A 15,070-nucleotide genomic window follows, 5' to 3' on the forward strand; every position below is an offset into this window, starting at 1 on the left:
TGAGATATCAGAATGTTAGAAAAGATACCTCATAGAGTGATGTGAACAGGATGAAGGCTATGACGTATTTTCTCCGCATGAACTCTTATCGATAAGATGTGTACATGTCCTCTCAGGACTACATTGTTGAGCTGGATCACGCAAAACTTAGGAGTTGTACAAGCCAAGAGCCAAAATGGAAATGTACAAATTTCGCTACCTAAAATCAACTCGTAAAGCATTCCTCGATGATTTGAATACAAAAATTACGAGGTAGGGGCCAATCTGCTCAAGAAATGCAACACAACCTTGATGCGCTCCCTTATGTCCAGATCTACATCATCCTGAAGAGCAGTCAACCGTTCCCCAAAGCCTAGCGAGCGAAGCCGGATCGCGCGCTCCCGACAGCCTTCAAAGTCATTCTGATCTTCCTCGAAAGCGAGGTTGATAGTCACCCAGACACACGTTCGTCGCACATCTATGTTGGGATGATTGAGGTAGTTCGCCAAATGGGGCAATATGCTGCGGTGGAATGTAACAGCACGGCGGTGGCGTGGGTGTCCAGCTGCCAGATGAATCAGGAGCGCAGAGACTGCGATAATGATTTCCTTGGGAATGCGTAAGTTTTGGTTGGTTTGGCTGCCCGTTTCTCGGCGGTGAGGAAGCTGGATGGTTCGTGGTCGGAGAGCTTCAGCGATTACATCCAGAAGCTCATTCTGACCCATCTCTCTGAAGAGGTAGTCAATCATCTCGGTTGCATGGTCGCCGCATGTAAGGTTGCGTAGCAGGTCGAATGTTTGCTCCTGGACGGCAATGTCGTCGTGGCGAGATTGGGTCGTTTGCGCCAGGGATCCGTTCAGAACAAGTTTGCGTCGACGGCTTGCATCTTGCACAAACATTTCCAGGCTCATCTTCGAGGAAGGCATGTTATCCGTCATCTTGAAATCTTCGTCCCATTGAGCGGACACGGCCATTGGGTTCAAGATGTCAACCTGTTCCCCTGCCGAATTAGATCGGCCCATCGCAATCCCAGCGTTCTGATCTACCTCTTCTTCCACACTCTGTCTAGACACTATACGAACTGGATCACGAGAGAGGACCTGCATGATCCATTCGGGTGTAAGATTCTCGACAATCTTCATTCTGATGTCGATTGTGGTGTCATAGACGAGATGTTTAATTGCCCATAATGATTCGATCTGTAGTTTGATGTTGGGCGAATGAGCGTGTTCGCAGAGAATCGGAATAATGTTGGCAGAAACGATAGACTGAGATAAGTGTTAGGAATAAGCTCGATGTTCTGAATGACCAGACTTCAACCAACCTCTCTCATGGGGCTAAAGTCCAATGCCAAGTTGGAGATTGTGGCGGTAGCTGCGATTTGTACTTCGACATCGGAGTGTCGGATGAGGGCAAACAGTGGCTCAGCCACACCAGCATCAATGAGGCTTGTCCTCAACACACTTACTGATCTTGTCAGCATCCGGGCTGTGCCACAAGCAGCTAGAATTGTAGGGATTGGATTGCCATCCTCTGCAGTGTTTTTAGGCATGGAGGCATCGGCTGGTGCATCACTAGGCCGTGGCTTGAGTGCATCAATAATATAAGGTACCACACCTTGCTCACATATCGCCTTGCGGTATTCATCCTTGAATGGAACGAGCGCTGCCAAAGCCTTGAGAATATTCTCCCGGTAACGCATGACATGACATAGAGCCGGAGAGTAGCCCGAAGGCCCGAGCCGACACTCCAACGGGAGTGATTCAAGATCTCGGGCCGGTGAATCCTCTGCACTCCACATCGGCCGGTTGCTATCTGGGACAGGATTGTAGGTTTCCTTGAGAAGTTGTGATAGTCTCTTTAACGCATTACCTTCCACTGCATGTCTCTGCAGCTCCTGGTCGTCAATAACCAAGTTGGCTAGCACTGCCGGTGCCTCTTCTTTGAGGCGTTGGATCGGCGGGAGCAGTCCATCGTAGTTAGTGCCATCCTCTTCTGATATGCGGAATTCCTTATTGAGCATCTCAACCAAAGCAGGGATCAACAGATAACCGAAGGTCGAAACTCTGTGCTTCTTGGTGAGCCCTAATCGATAGAGCGCAGTGACGAGACGGGCAGACATCAATCGCACCATGCCACTTTCTAAGCGGATAATGTAGATGAGCCATGGCACAATAGAGTTCTCATCGTCTTCCGGGACAGGTGTTTCGGGGAGTGAAAATGCTGTTGGGAAGGAATGGCTGGGTCGGCGCTGTGAGCCCCCGTAGCCAAGAGGTGGGAAATTAGTAGAGTTTGATGATGACTTGGCGTGTAATTGGGGGACTGAGGGCAGAAGCTGATCTATGGGGTTTGCTCCGGGGTGACGTGGCACTGCAGAGCCAGACAGATAAGTATGGCCCCAGGGAGCTTTTTTGATGTCTGCCGGCGCAAAGTCTGGAACTTGCTTGGGAAATACCACAGTAATACCTGGCGAGGACAAAAAGTGTTCAGCCCTCCATTTAGAGCCCTCAATAGTAACACTGACTGCCCGCAAAATTGGGGCTAGGCGGGCGGATTCTGGGGCCGGAAGTGGTAAATCACCCTCTGCACCAGGCAGAACGAATCCTTGAGCCACAACGAATGACGCAATCTTGAGTGCCAGAGCATCCAGAGTCCCAGATAGAGCAATAGCTGTTTTATGAGTTTCCTCGGTGCATAATTTTCCAATCAGGGCCGCAGATAACTCAATGGCGGCCTGATCACGCAGATTTGTGTAATCCCGTTGCATGATTCGTTTGAGAGAGTATACATTCGAGGCCGAAAATATCAGATCAGCCAGTTGGGTGTCTCGAGGCCAATGTTCTTGACTTTGCAACGGAAGTCGGTCTGCAATTGTGTTCAGAAGCCGTAGAATGGGAAGACAGAAAAATTCTGGGCAATCTTCTGAGGCAAGTATTGAAAGGACATTCGGTAGTATGTTGCTGGCAAATATAGGAGTAAGAAAGGTTGGTCCACCTGTTCATAGTAGCAACCAGTTAGCACACTTGATGTGAAAATAGAGCTTAAGCTCCGATCTACACATACCTTGTGCCAAGCTTCCCACTACTAGAGTTGCTTGAAGACAGGCCTCGTAGACTTCTAGGCTTTTAGGAGTTGATCGGTCTTGGGCTAATGCGGATCCATTCTGATTCGTTGTCGGCCATCTCGACGTCAGCACATGTGAGAGGGCGGGTATGATACCCTCGGCGATGAGGGCCTCCTTGCGTTGATCATGACCGATAAGTTCATGTTTAAGAGCTCGCAGAGCTGTAATCTGAGCAGAGGCCGATTCCGCGCTTTGGAGTTGCTCCAGAATCGGCGGTGCAGCAGCTCGCGTCATCATCCGGCGACCACCCCTCCCGGTGGGAGGTTTCCAATGGAACTTTGAATAGACAGGTTGAGGGTATCCCTGGAGATATTGTGTGATAAATGCAACAAAACCGCGAAAAATATCGAAGCAATTTGATGGCCGGAATAGTCAGGCCGGAGATGAGAGCCCGCAACCGAAGCTCAGTACTCCGCACTTTGTTCTGCCAGGCGCCACCGCCACCAGATGCGGGTACCACCCGATACCGGATAGCGGCACGAAGTATACAGAACTACACATAGGGCATGGAGGGTATAATGTTGATTTCGGGCTTTGAGTTGCAGAAGGGACTATATTCCTGGGTAGCTGGAGTACACTCAGGTACCTGAAGAGGTCGCCCATCTCCTATTGCTGGTTTGTACACTAATAGTCTCTACTAACATGCAGACTAAGCCTAGAGGCCTATAAGAACCCCCCAATGGACAGGCCTCTGTACCCCAACACTCTAGACCATTCTAGTATGCTCAGATCTCTACTGCCAATGCGACTATGCAACGATATAGCCACTCACACTGCAAGTAATCCAACTTGCCAAGATAAAATACAATATACCGTAATAATACAGTCATGGGGACCCCTCTGACCAGTGACGGGCTGAATGTAATTACCTCACGATAAAGGAAATCAAGATTTTCACTCTTCTAAAGAGTCATCCCCCGGATTATTGTTCCCCTCCTTCTTCTTCTCTCCTTTACACAGCCCTTGCTTGCTTTTCATCCTTTGAGCCTAGAATGAGGCCGGCCGTGCACCTAAACAAGCGTCAGCGCCCCGACTGTGCACCCACGTGGTCCGACCTTGCACTGTGAATGCTCGGTTTGGTAACATTCCACTATGTTGGCATCTTCGCCCTCGCCCTCGTCGGCTGCTTTGCGCTCCCCACTCCCTACTTCGGGATCGCATACACACTATGAACCTACTGGCGCTCCACAATTCAATAGTCCCCGTTCCTCGCGTCTGGCCATTGAGGAACTTCGTTCGGCCTTGAACCGCCATACCGTCGATCCCTCCTCTCCTGAAACCTCAGGGGATCCTCGCAGACGCGCATCAGCATCTGACTCTCTGAAGACCCCGAACAGTTCGGCCTTAGCCACCTCTGCCCCTCAAGCCACTTCCTCCACTGCCGCTGTGACCACAGCGACAGCCTCTGCCAACCCACCCCCGGCTTCCTCCACCGCCCCCTCGATGCTCGCCCCTACCACCTCAGGCTCCAACAAGCGCAATAGCCAAAGTGACCATCACTCACCGGCTGCGGCGCCGGGGGGTCAGTCCGATGGCCAGGACTTGGAGAGTCCCCAGTCGAAGCGCTTGCGCGCCTCCAAGCCGGAGGTCAAGATTTTGCCCGCACAATACGAATTTGCAGAACCCCGTGACATGGTAGTGCTGATTTCCAGCATGCTCATGGAACTGATCCGATTCAACGACAAGATTCCTTTACACCAAGGTCGTCTAACGCGCTTCCACTCACGTTCTCCGCCCCGAATCTCCGTGCAAGATTACCTGCAGCGACTGACGACCCACGCCACCCTCTCGCCTCCTATCCTTCTTAGCATGGTCTATTACATCGATCGACTTTGCGCACTGTACCCCGCTTTCACCGTCTCGAGCCTTACCATCCATCGATTCTTGATCGCCAGCGCCACCGTCGCCAGCAAGGGACTTAGCGACAGTTTTTGGACCAACAAGACGTATGCCCGAGTTGGTGGAATTGGCATGACGGAGTTGGCAATGCTTGAACTTGAATTCTTGTTCCGAGTCGAATGGCGGATCGTCCCACAGCCCGAAGTGCTCGTGGACTACTATCAAAGCCTCGTTGATCGATGCGACGGGTTTGAAATTGAACACACCTGCAGCAATGGCGATACCATGGCCGGGCCACCCGGTATTGCACCTGCAACAGGTATTACTCCAGTGTCAGGCTAGACCAAGGCGCAATCACCCGGGGCCCCCGATGCGAACTCTGTACAAACATTGTTTTGCCACGGCAAACTCGGGCCGGTCTCGAGTCAGCTGTGCACGTGTGGATTTTCCATCCCATTGAGTGATTCGAGGCGTGATTTAATACATACGACTTGCATTTCAGGGACGCTGATGTAGTCCTCTGCATCATTGCTTCTCTTTGTTCTAATATCGAGGAACGCACACATCAGACGTCATGGCGCTATAGAACAGGGATCTATCTCAGCATATATCAAGGGTCGATGGGCGATGCCATGTTCCTTTTCAGCGATTCATTTACAGCGGAACGATTCGGCGTTTGATATCTCACGGGATGATGACTGTTTTCTACGATCAAATTCCCAATCTTCACTTTTGTTTTAGAAACATACAAACTTTGAAAATCCAATTCTTCGTAACATTTGAGATTTTGTCTTCGTAGATCGTGAGGCTGAGACTGTACTGGGATGTTTGCAGTGTTTGACGCTTTGTATAGCCTTCGCTTCTTCTTTTTTTGGTCTCCCACTTGAACCTTTCCTCATTTCGTTTTCTTGTAGAATTGGAGTCATCGCTCTCGATACTCAAGACTTCAGTCTTGCTTTTCTCCGGCACCTCACAGATTGTGTCGTTGAAACTGCTTGTGGCGGACCTCACATGTTTTGTCCCGCTTCACTTGAGCCCCGCGGTGGAGCGATACACCAATTTGTTGCCTATGGATAGTTTCGTTCTTTGACATTATCAAGATGGACATACGAGAGACCATCAGAGGTCTCCAGCCCCTCTATGGGAAGGTCACCCCCCTTCGAACTGTTCAAGAGACAAGACCCCCAGAAGATTTTGGTATGCTATGCGACGTCTCATGCGACATTAAGACTAACCTAGCAACAGCCGACGCCTATGTCACAGAAGTCAACGTGAAAACTGCGTCCAAAGTGATCAAGTGAGTCACATTATTTTATACCCATTAGAATGAGCACGGAATTGACTCTGATCTAGGGCTCTCGACTCTGCCTTCCCTAAAGACCCATCCCTCCCACTATCCCACCTCCGTCGCTTTGCCAAAAGAGAAATACTCCCACCGCCGCTGCGAGCAGCAATTGAAGAACAAAGCCCACCTTTAGCAGCACCAGTGCAGACAATCTTTGTCCTTATCTCCCCTCCACTGCCCGATCTCGACAAACTTCAAGCTCTACTCGCTCCATTTGCGCCGAACGCTGCGCCGGCCACCCCAGGCCAGACACCCGAAGATGCCTCACAGCCCGATTCTCCAAGCCCAAAGATCTATCTACACCCAACCAAAATCCCCCTCTACCCACCCTTCAACAGCAAGCAAGCTGATGCATGGACCAAGACCCTCTGGCCGGTGGTCTTCAACCCGGCCGCACCTCGCTCAACAGTCGCTCCACCTCCTCAGATCTTGAATCGTGCACAGGAATCCATCGAGCCACGAGCTGGCTACTATTTGTCCCTGGCGCGCAAAGTCGCAGAGGAAGCAGAGCAATCCGGGCTCGGCCGCGGCGTAGGCGCAGTCATAGTCGACCCAGCCATTGAAGAGGAGCTCTCTGCCGCAAGTTGGGAGTCTGGAGCTGGCGAGACAGCTAGTTGGGACGAGGCAGTTCTTGCAGTAGCTGGCGATGCGCGATATTGCCGCCCCGAGGCTGGTGCCCCTTCCCAGGCACAGCTACATCCTGGTGTAGCACCGAACCCAGCCAGCACCACATACATTGCAGAATTTGAGGGCGGGCCTGAATTGCACGCATTGATGCGCGCAGCAGGATTCATTGCCCGCTGGCGACGAGAGAACGATAGCCGTGGTGATGCCACTGCGACTGCAGACGCATCAAATCCAGAACACCTACAAGACACGGAGGAATTGAGCTCTCTTGAATCCTATTTCTTGTACCGCCATCGCCCTGGTGCATCAGATACCACAATTGGTGAACTATTATTCTCCCCTTCCTCTCCAAAGAAGAGGAAACACGAGGAACCAAACCCGGAGTCTGGCTCTACCATCGACCCATCCAACCCCGAGCAGTCTCAGCTTCAAACCCCACCTCTACCTGCCCCTCCCCCTTCTACAACAGCTGTCTCTGGTCCCCCCATTCCAATCACAGCTCCAGCAACTTCCCGCATCCGTACACGCTCCCAGGGTGGTTATCTCTGTACGGACCTAGACGTCTATGTCTCCCACGAGCCCTGCCTATGCTGTTCCATGGGTATGCTTCTTTCCCGATTCCGGGCGGTAATATTCCCTAGACGGGGAAGGTTGGAGAGCGGAGGTCTTGCTTCTGAGCCGGTTGTTGCTCCTACTGCTGATGAAGTTGAACCTGAGGATGACACAAAAGGACAGGACGAGAGGGGATACTACGGACTACACTGGAGGAAAGAGTTGAATTGGAGAGCTCTTGGATTTGAGTATGTGGAAGAAGATGATGAAGAGATCAAGGATGAACCGAAACGGCCTGTGTTTCATGCTTAAAATGAAGCAGGGTTATTTTGCACATATCTCTGGACTACATCTAGCCCTACCTCCTAACGTGAACTCAATGTATGAACATGCAACCGAATTACTAGCAACTACATACCCACACTACATACCCCAAAACAATATTAAGTTAAACTTCCTTTGAAAATTTTTTGGTAAAGACAGGCTTTTTGAGTATACCTACGTCTGATATTCTCCCCGGTCTTAGATGCGAATAGGCCATCTAGACCACCACCACCAGGCCAACTTGCTCCTTCCATCACAATTCCAATCCCTTCCATACTATGCAGCTTCCACAGCTCGCTCGTATCACCTCCCACTTCACAAACTCAGATATCCCCGACGCCCCGGGGCTGAACAAGCTCAGCCCTTTTTTTTTCACACCCGCGATCTATGCAAACAAAAGCAGACCAAGGAAATTCATGACATCGTCACAGATCTCCTGCGTCCATGGCCCAATGGCGGTGGACATGGCAAAGTACATAAAAAGTAAAAGCAAAGTAAATTGGAAGGAAACATGAAGAAAGTAGCACAATGGCCGTTTCCTCCTCTCTCCGTGCGCCTCTTGCGCAAGGCCAAAATATGGCTTCGAATGTATCCATGAGAAAACGAAAGGGGGTATAAAAACCGAGATTCGACGTTCCCAGAACATACAGCCCAGAGATAGATAAGAAGGAAGAAAGTGACATGGCTCAAGAGACAATGGGTATTGCAGATTTTTAAGATTGCCCGAGGGTTATAATGGCACATCAGAGGCAAAGGGGGGAAGGGGCAGGACCGTCCCATGAATGAATGCTTGTAAAGCAGAGGTAGAAGATGGTGATGAGCCACGGGGTTGAGGTCCGGGCTGGGTGGAAGCTCGAGATGCTGGGATAGATGTAATTTAAAGAGTCTGCCATACCCTATCTTGCATCCTATCCGTGATAAGTCCACTGGACTGTGTTCATGTGCAATGGCGAACTGAGAGATTCAAGCACGCCGCTGTAGAGAAATGTTATGTATGGCCTGTCAAAACAGACGGAGGTAATCGCTGCAAATAAGGGGGGTTGATGCAAGGATTCGTAGAGGCGACACAAAATTCAATGCCGCAGGAAGTAAAGGGTATGATGCTTTTGGATGCGTGGAAGACACTGTCTAGCCTACTGCTGAGGCTGGCGAGACGGCTGCATAAAGGTCACGTCAAGAGGACCCTCTCACTGCTAAAGGCCTCAATCCATCCGCTGGTAGAACAGCAAATAGGCAACCTTGTTATCGCGGGAGCCAAAGCGGCCAATTGGAGTCCGCACGCCAGATGACTGACCGGGAGATGGGGTAACTCCGTTGACAGATTTCTTGCTTGCATGTCCATTGATACCATTGCCATTGACCTGGCTCCAGCCCTTGTCGCTATCAGCTGAGTCCATGTCGTCCTGGTCAATGTGGTCGAATATGTTGCCGTTGGGGGTCTTGTTCTGCTTGTGCTGTTCCAGAGCAGCAGCAAGCACCTTAGGGTCTTCCTCGCCACCAGCTTCAGCCACGTCTTCGCTGCGAACGCGACGGATGATAGTGTCGTCCATACGGATCCATTCCAAGCCTTCCTGACGACGGACATCGACCGTGTAGTGACCGCCGCTGGCGTTCTTTCCGTGGTGGTAAATGACTCCCATAAGGCGGTACTTGGGGGGACCACCCTGAGCCGCCATGGCGTTACGCTGGTGAGCCGGGAAAACCTCCCGTGGCAGCTCCAAGTCAAGAGGATAACCAACCTTCTTCCAAATTTTCTGAGTAGCTCCAGTGATACTGTCATATTGGAATCGCTTCAGATGAAGGATGAGGACAGGAGGCAAAGTCTCAATGAATATTTGTTTCGTGGCAGTAACGTTGGGACCACGCGATGAGTTGAAATCACCCTGAATACTCTCTGGCTTGGTCAGACCCTTGAGAGCGTCCAGAATGTTGTGGACATCATGCGCTCCGATATCCAGTTGTAGGGGCTGGTAGGGTTCCAAAGTGACAGAGGTTTTGTTTCCGGGAACCTTGAACTCTGATCGAAGCTTGCCCCCGAAGATCCTAGTGACTGGGGACTCCGCGGCGATAGAGCCAGATAGCTGTGTCACGGCTGCCTTCTGCTTGTGGCCAACCTCCAGCCATTCATCAGCGCCAGAATCATCAGACTCCTGAGTTTTGATCGATGTGTACTTGGAAGCACGAGCGCACTCCTCATGCATTTCCTCGAGAAGGAATCCGAGGAACTCCTGGGCATCTTGTTGGTGCCCGCGTCGCATGTCTCTGAATCTCGGTAGCTGTCGAACCATTTCGTAGACAAATTCTGGAATGAATGCTTCACCATATTGCTCAAGCTCGGTAGGCTTCAATCTGAGGCGCAACTGCTCTTCTGAAGTTGCCGCGTCGATAACGCGGAACTCTTTCATGAACATGATCATCGCGTCGATCAAAGGAAGATCGCTATGGAAGCTATGCGTGGCGCGACGGCCAAGATGGTCTAGGAACTGGAAGAATGGCGTACACGAGACAAGAATTTGCAACACGGAGTTCATGTAGCACATGTTTCCAGTGTTGACAAGACCCCGAGGCTCCAGGAACGCAATCTTATCGCTGTACTGAGTTACATCCTCGCCCAGTGTGACCAGGACATCTGCAAGCGATTCGCTCTTCTGGGGCACTCCATTCGTTGTGGCCGGGGCGGGGGCGGAGGTACCCGCTGGCTTTGCAGATGGCTTGGAGCGGACTAGATCGGCCCAACGCTTGTTGGCGGCGGGAACAGGAGAACTTTTCTTGGTGTCAGTGACAGGAGCTGTGTCAGCTTCAGTCTCTACAGTAGTCGCTGCAGTAGATTTGGGCGTTCCAGATGTGACGCTGCTGCTGCCTTTGGTATGGCGACGTGGGGTGGCCGGTACATTGGGTACTACTGGGACAACAGGAGCAGTAGCAGGCTTTGAAGACTTGGAAGGAGCCTGTGATCGTGCTGTGGAGGAAGGTGTGGTGGGCTGCGTAGAGTCGGTATCCGATTGTTGGAACGTAGTAGTCGGGGTTTGGGGTTCGGAGGGTACTTGAATAGATGATGACAGCTTAGTTTCTTCCAGGTTGTTGGTCTCAATGCCCTTTTGCGCATCTTTATCAGGCAGTTCAAGTGAATATTGCATCGCACGACCCTTACGTCGTCTGCGTGGGATTCTAGGCGGGAAAGGCTGCTCGGGCACAGACAGCCAAGGAAGCTACATTGTTTGTTAGTGAGTGATCAGTTGTAGTTTATATGGGAGTGGTGAGGGGAACTCACAGGCGCGGTGAAGTCAGGCTTAGGCGGAAGGCTTGACTTCGGCTCCCATCGCGGCGATGGCGAAGCGACAGGGTATACTGGAACTGGCTGAGGTAGCACGGCGGGATGTTCGTGCATTTCGGGCTGAAGCGATGGGATCTGGATGGATGGAGACATTGTCGGTTGTAGAGGAGTCGGGATTCTTTGTTGCATCGACATCGAATGAGGGGGAAGGTGAGTCGGCACCATAACGGGTTGCGAATGAGGGTATGAGGACACAATCATTGGACTATAAGGATGCGGCTGGTATGGACGTTGCGGCATCTGTTGAATATGCCCATATGGCGGATACCATTGAGGGTATGGTTGCGGCGCGTAGGACTGGGGCATGTGGCCATTCATGTGCGGGTGGTATCCCATGTATGGCGAAGAGCGCATATTCGGCGGCACAGTGTTATAAGGAAAGTCCTGCTGGCGGCGCTGGGGAGGCATGGGCTGCCCATGCTGCATGGCGGGCAGATGGTGGTTCATTTTAACCAGAGAAAATGCCTTGACGGTGGGTCACGCGTTTACTTCAAATGAGTGCCATGCGCGATGGTAGTCAAGTTGAACCTAAATATGAAGCTGAGAGCGCATTTACGCAGCCATAATGGCCTCGGCGGTGAGTGAATTATATTGCTAGGCGAAGGCGGAAGGTAGGTTGGGGAGAGCTGTTGGGTTGAATCGCTGGAAGTGTTTGGAAGGAGATGGCAAATCTCGTCGAGATAGGCAGGAAGGATCACTGTACAAGTCGCTCCTGATGCGGAAGGGCCCCACCGGTTGGATATAAGACCAGTGAACGGGAACAAAGAAATGCGAGATGAAGCAGCAATCCTCGATACGTCAAACGAAATGAAGCTGAAGAGCGAATTGGTCAGGTCACGTGAGCCTGCGGTTATGTAACCGTCGCCCCTCCTCCGACTTCTGTACATCAACTGGCACCCTGAGGGCCGTCCTGGCTCGATCTACAAGTTATTCTTACATGGCCTTTGCGGTCACTGTTCATTCTTTTCTTTACTCCTGACCTATACTTGGTGGATGATCCAATTTGAGGACAAGCTGAGAGCAATCTGAGAGCTGATTGGTCTCTTATCAGCCTGTTTATCCAAACCCCTCGCCTTCGACAAGTTGTTGCTTCTCATTCCCATTAAGCCGCTTTTTCAGCAAGGCTAAACACTTGTTTGTGCACGGTCAACACCCCCGAGAGATGTCATCCAATGCAGGACAAAATCCGCCTCCTTCAAAAGCGGTAAACATATCTATAACCTCGTCTCCGGCATACCACCCTTCAGCTCCTACGGACAACAGCTCTCAGAGACGTGGAAGCTCTGGGAATTTCAAAGCTGGTCCATCCTCCAGGAACTCACCCGCTCCAAGGAATAACCAGGCTCGTAAGAACCAACACAATCGGCAGAGAAAACCTCGGCTGTTGGATGATGACGAGTATAACGAATCGGTGGGTTGACAGGTTAATCTTGAATGAGAGTCGCCTGCTGACCTCGGATCCGACTTAGGCCGCTATGAAGTCAACCACCAGTCGTAAAGGACAGACGTCCATCACTCACTTGATGAACTTTTCCCTTCCACCACGCCCGCAATATCAACCGCCTCCTCGCAATGTCCGGCGGTATAATTCCTGGGGAGCGGGTACTGTGGACAAAGCACGTTACGTTCATGCGAATTATAGATTTATTGTGATGCCAAATCAAAACTTCCACGCCCAGGCAGCAAACGCAGACGTTCATCTCGACTGGGCATCTGTTCTTCAAGTGCTTGTTTCGGCACAGACACAAGCTGCCAGTTGTCCTATATGTTTGTCTACTCCAGTAGCACCACGAATGGCACGATGCGGTCACATCTTCTGTCTCCCATGTCTTATTCGATACATGCACTCGTCCGATGACGACAATCCTGTGCCTGAAAAACGGCACCGGTGGAAAAAGTGTCCCATTTGCTGGGATTCGATTTACATATCGGAGACTCGTCCTGTTCGGTGGTTCCGTGGTCAGGAAGGCGATCTTCCTATCGAAGGTGGTGATGTGGTACTGCGACTGATGAAGCGCGGATCAGGCAGCACCCTTGCTCTTCCTCGTGATGGGTCAGAGACCCATGGAGCAGACCAGGATATTCCATGGTATCACGTTGCGGAGGTCGCAGACTATGCCCGAATCATGAAAGGAGGTGAAGAATACATGACCTCTCAGTATGAATCCGAAGTTGAAGACCTCCGCAAACAAGAAATTGAGGATGAGCTACTTTTTGGAGATGAAAATACCTGGACGCGAAAGGCAATCGGTTCAATCAAGGATGCCACTGAGAAGCTAAACGGTATTGGCAATCCACCCGAGGTCCTGCCAGCAAAGGAGCGCTCTATTGCACCTGCATCTACATGCGCCTCCTCGGTGACTTCCACGTCTACGCCAGCTACATCAGATGAAACAGATCACATCTCCCATGCTATGGACGGTGTCCACCTTGATACAGAACCCACCTCCAAGTCCAAAGACAAAGGGCGCCGCAAGGAAAAGCAGTCATCTTCCGGATCAGAACAGCCATATTACTTCTACCAGGCTTTGCCTCAATTTTATCTCTCTCCTCTCGATATTCGCATTCTAAAGGCTGCATTTGGGGAATATGCACAGTTCCCTGCAACCATTCTACCAAGAGTGGAGCACATATCAACCGGCCATATAGTTGATGATGAACTTCGCAAGAGAGTAAAATATCTCGGGCACCTGCCACAGGGATGTGAAGTTAATTTCCTCGAGTGTGATTGGAGGGACGTGGTTGTCCCTGAGATCTTGGCGCAATTCCGCACTGAAACCGATAGAAGACGAAAGCGCAATCGAGAAAAGGAAGTACGGGAAGAAAAAGATCGTATCCGTGCAGAGAAGAAAGAAGATGACGAACGATGGGCTTCTGCTCGGCGCAAGCGACCAAGCATCGGAGCTTCCAGTGAAGCTCCCTTTTCTGCTCGTGATTTCCATCCGCTGCCTAACAACATCGATCCTCCGCTGTTCGACGCCGGCGCTTCATCGGCGTCCCCTCCACGCGCATCGTCAGGATTTGGAGCTTTGGCATCCCCTTCTACTAGTCCCCCAGGTTCCCGTACTGTCTGGGGAACAACGGCAGTGGCCTCGCTCTCACCCAGCCTTGAAGTTCAAGGAGTAGCTCCCAGTGACGGCTGGCGACAGGGTTGGGAAGATGAGCTGTTTGCTCAGCAAGAGTCTGATCTAATGGCTCAAACAGCAATTGCGGATTCAAATCCCGGTCCATCAACTGGTGGCAAGAAAAAGAAGAAAAACAAGATTACCTTGATGTCTACTAACATCCAAAGAGGAGCGTAAACCTCTACTGAGGGATACCATTTCTGTTGTCTATATGGATCCAAGTTTCATATATTGGAGGGCATGGGTTGGAGTTTTATTGTTTTTACCTTTTTCGATTCCCATTATCTCATACTACATTATTATACTTACCACGTCGCCAAATGTTTTTGGGTTTTGTGTATGAATTCGTTCGCAGTTCGCATTCCAGATTTATATTTGAATTGTCTGGGGCATGAATGAAAATAAACATACAAATACAAACCATGAATACAAAGACACCTTTTCCGATGATCTGATTCCTTTGTGAAATATTGAGGTATGAAGATGTCACCAAGCAATTCTGGGAGAGAATCCAAAGACCAAAGCAGGAACAGGATAGGTTTAGGATAGCCCAAGTACAATAATGTTATGTCTAGTGTCAAAGTGAATGTGTACTCCAGAATCTAAGCAAAACTTGGCACTACAAAAAAGCAGTTGACAGCGAGCCCCCACTGTAAAGCCACGGAACATCTCAGCAGTTCTGGTTCTATCGGCTAGTTAAATTGCTTTGTGGGGTGAGGGTCAATGTCCGGGTAATTTGCGCTTGAAGATTTCCCCCTTAAATTGTATTCCGTTGGGTGTACAAAGTAGAAAATTACATTGATTTTCACATAATTCACGTA

At 50.7% G+C, this 15,070-nt stretch overlaps 5 protein-coding genes across 5 annotated transcripts; 3 read left to right on the forward strand and 2 right to left on the reverse strand.

Annotated features, from left to right (window-relative positions):
• Nucleotides 1–245: 245 nt before the first annotated feature.
• Nucleotides 246–2,746, reverse strand: N7508_001739 (armadillo repeat protein; the record flags this gene model as incomplete). The annotated part of the gene is made up of 2 exons (XM_058459805.1): nucleotides 246–1,247; nucleotides 1,304–2,746. The coding sequence occupies 2 exons, from the start codon at nucleotides 2,744–2,746 to the stop codon at nucleotides 246–248; spliced, it is 2,445 nt and encodes an 814-aa protein (XP_058323337.1).
• Nucleotides 2,747–4,195: 1,449 nt separating this feature from the next.
• Nucleotides 4,196–5,284, forward strand: phoB (regulatory cyclin phoB; the record flags this gene model as incomplete). Its single annotated transcript, XM_058459806.1, has 1 exon — nucleotides 4,196–5,284. One exon carries the CDS (start codon nucleotides 4,196–4,198, stop codon nucleotides 5,282–5,284), a length of 1,089 nt encoding a protein of 362 aa, XP_058323338.1.
• A 758-nt stretch (nucleotides 5,285–6,042) lies between these two features.
• N7508_001741 (putative tRNA-specific adenosine-34 deaminase subunit Tad3) lies at nucleotides 6,043–7,778 on the forward strand (the record flags this gene model as incomplete). Its single annotated transcript, XM_058459807.1, has 3 exons — nucleotides 6,043–6,139; nucleotides 6,188–6,239; nucleotides 6,296–7,778. The coding sequence occupies 3 exons, from the start codon at nucleotides 6,043–6,045 to the stop codon at nucleotides 7,776–7,778; spliced, it is 1,632 nt and encodes a 543-aa protein (XP_058323339.1).
• Nucleotides 7,779–8,992: 1,214 nt separating this feature from the next.
• On the reverse strand, nucleotides 8,993–11,571 carry N7508_001742 (mRNA-binding ubiquitin-specific protease UBP3; the record flags this gene model as incomplete). Its single annotated transcript, XM_058459808.1, has 2 exons — nucleotides 8,993–10,999; nucleotides 11,062–11,571. 2 exons carry the CDS (start codon nucleotides 11,569–11,571, stop codon nucleotides 8,993–8,995), a joined length of 2,517 nt encoding a protein of 838 aa, XP_058323340.1.
• Nucleotides 11,572–12,286: 715 nt separating this feature from the next.
• Nucleotides 12,287–14,426, forward strand: N7508_001743 (RING-type E3 ubiquitin transferase MAG2; the record flags this gene model as incomplete). Its single annotated transcript, XM_058459809.1, has 2 exons — nucleotides 12,287–12,535; nucleotides 12,594–14,426. The coding sequence occupies 2 exons, from the start codon at nucleotides 12,287–12,289 to the stop codon at nucleotides 14,424–14,426; spliced, it is 2,082 nt and encodes a 693-aa protein (XP_058323341.1).
• Nucleotides 14,427–15,070: the final 644 nt, after the last annotated feature.

Source organism: Penicillium antarcticum, assembly GCF_028974205.1.
Source record: "Penicillium antarcticum strain IBT 31339 chromosome Unknown utg000002l_segment0_segment0, whole genome shotgun sequence".
Lineage (NCBI taxonomy): Eukaryota > Fungi > Ascomycota > Eurotiomycetes > Eurotiales > Aspergillaceae > Penicillium > Penicillium antarcticum.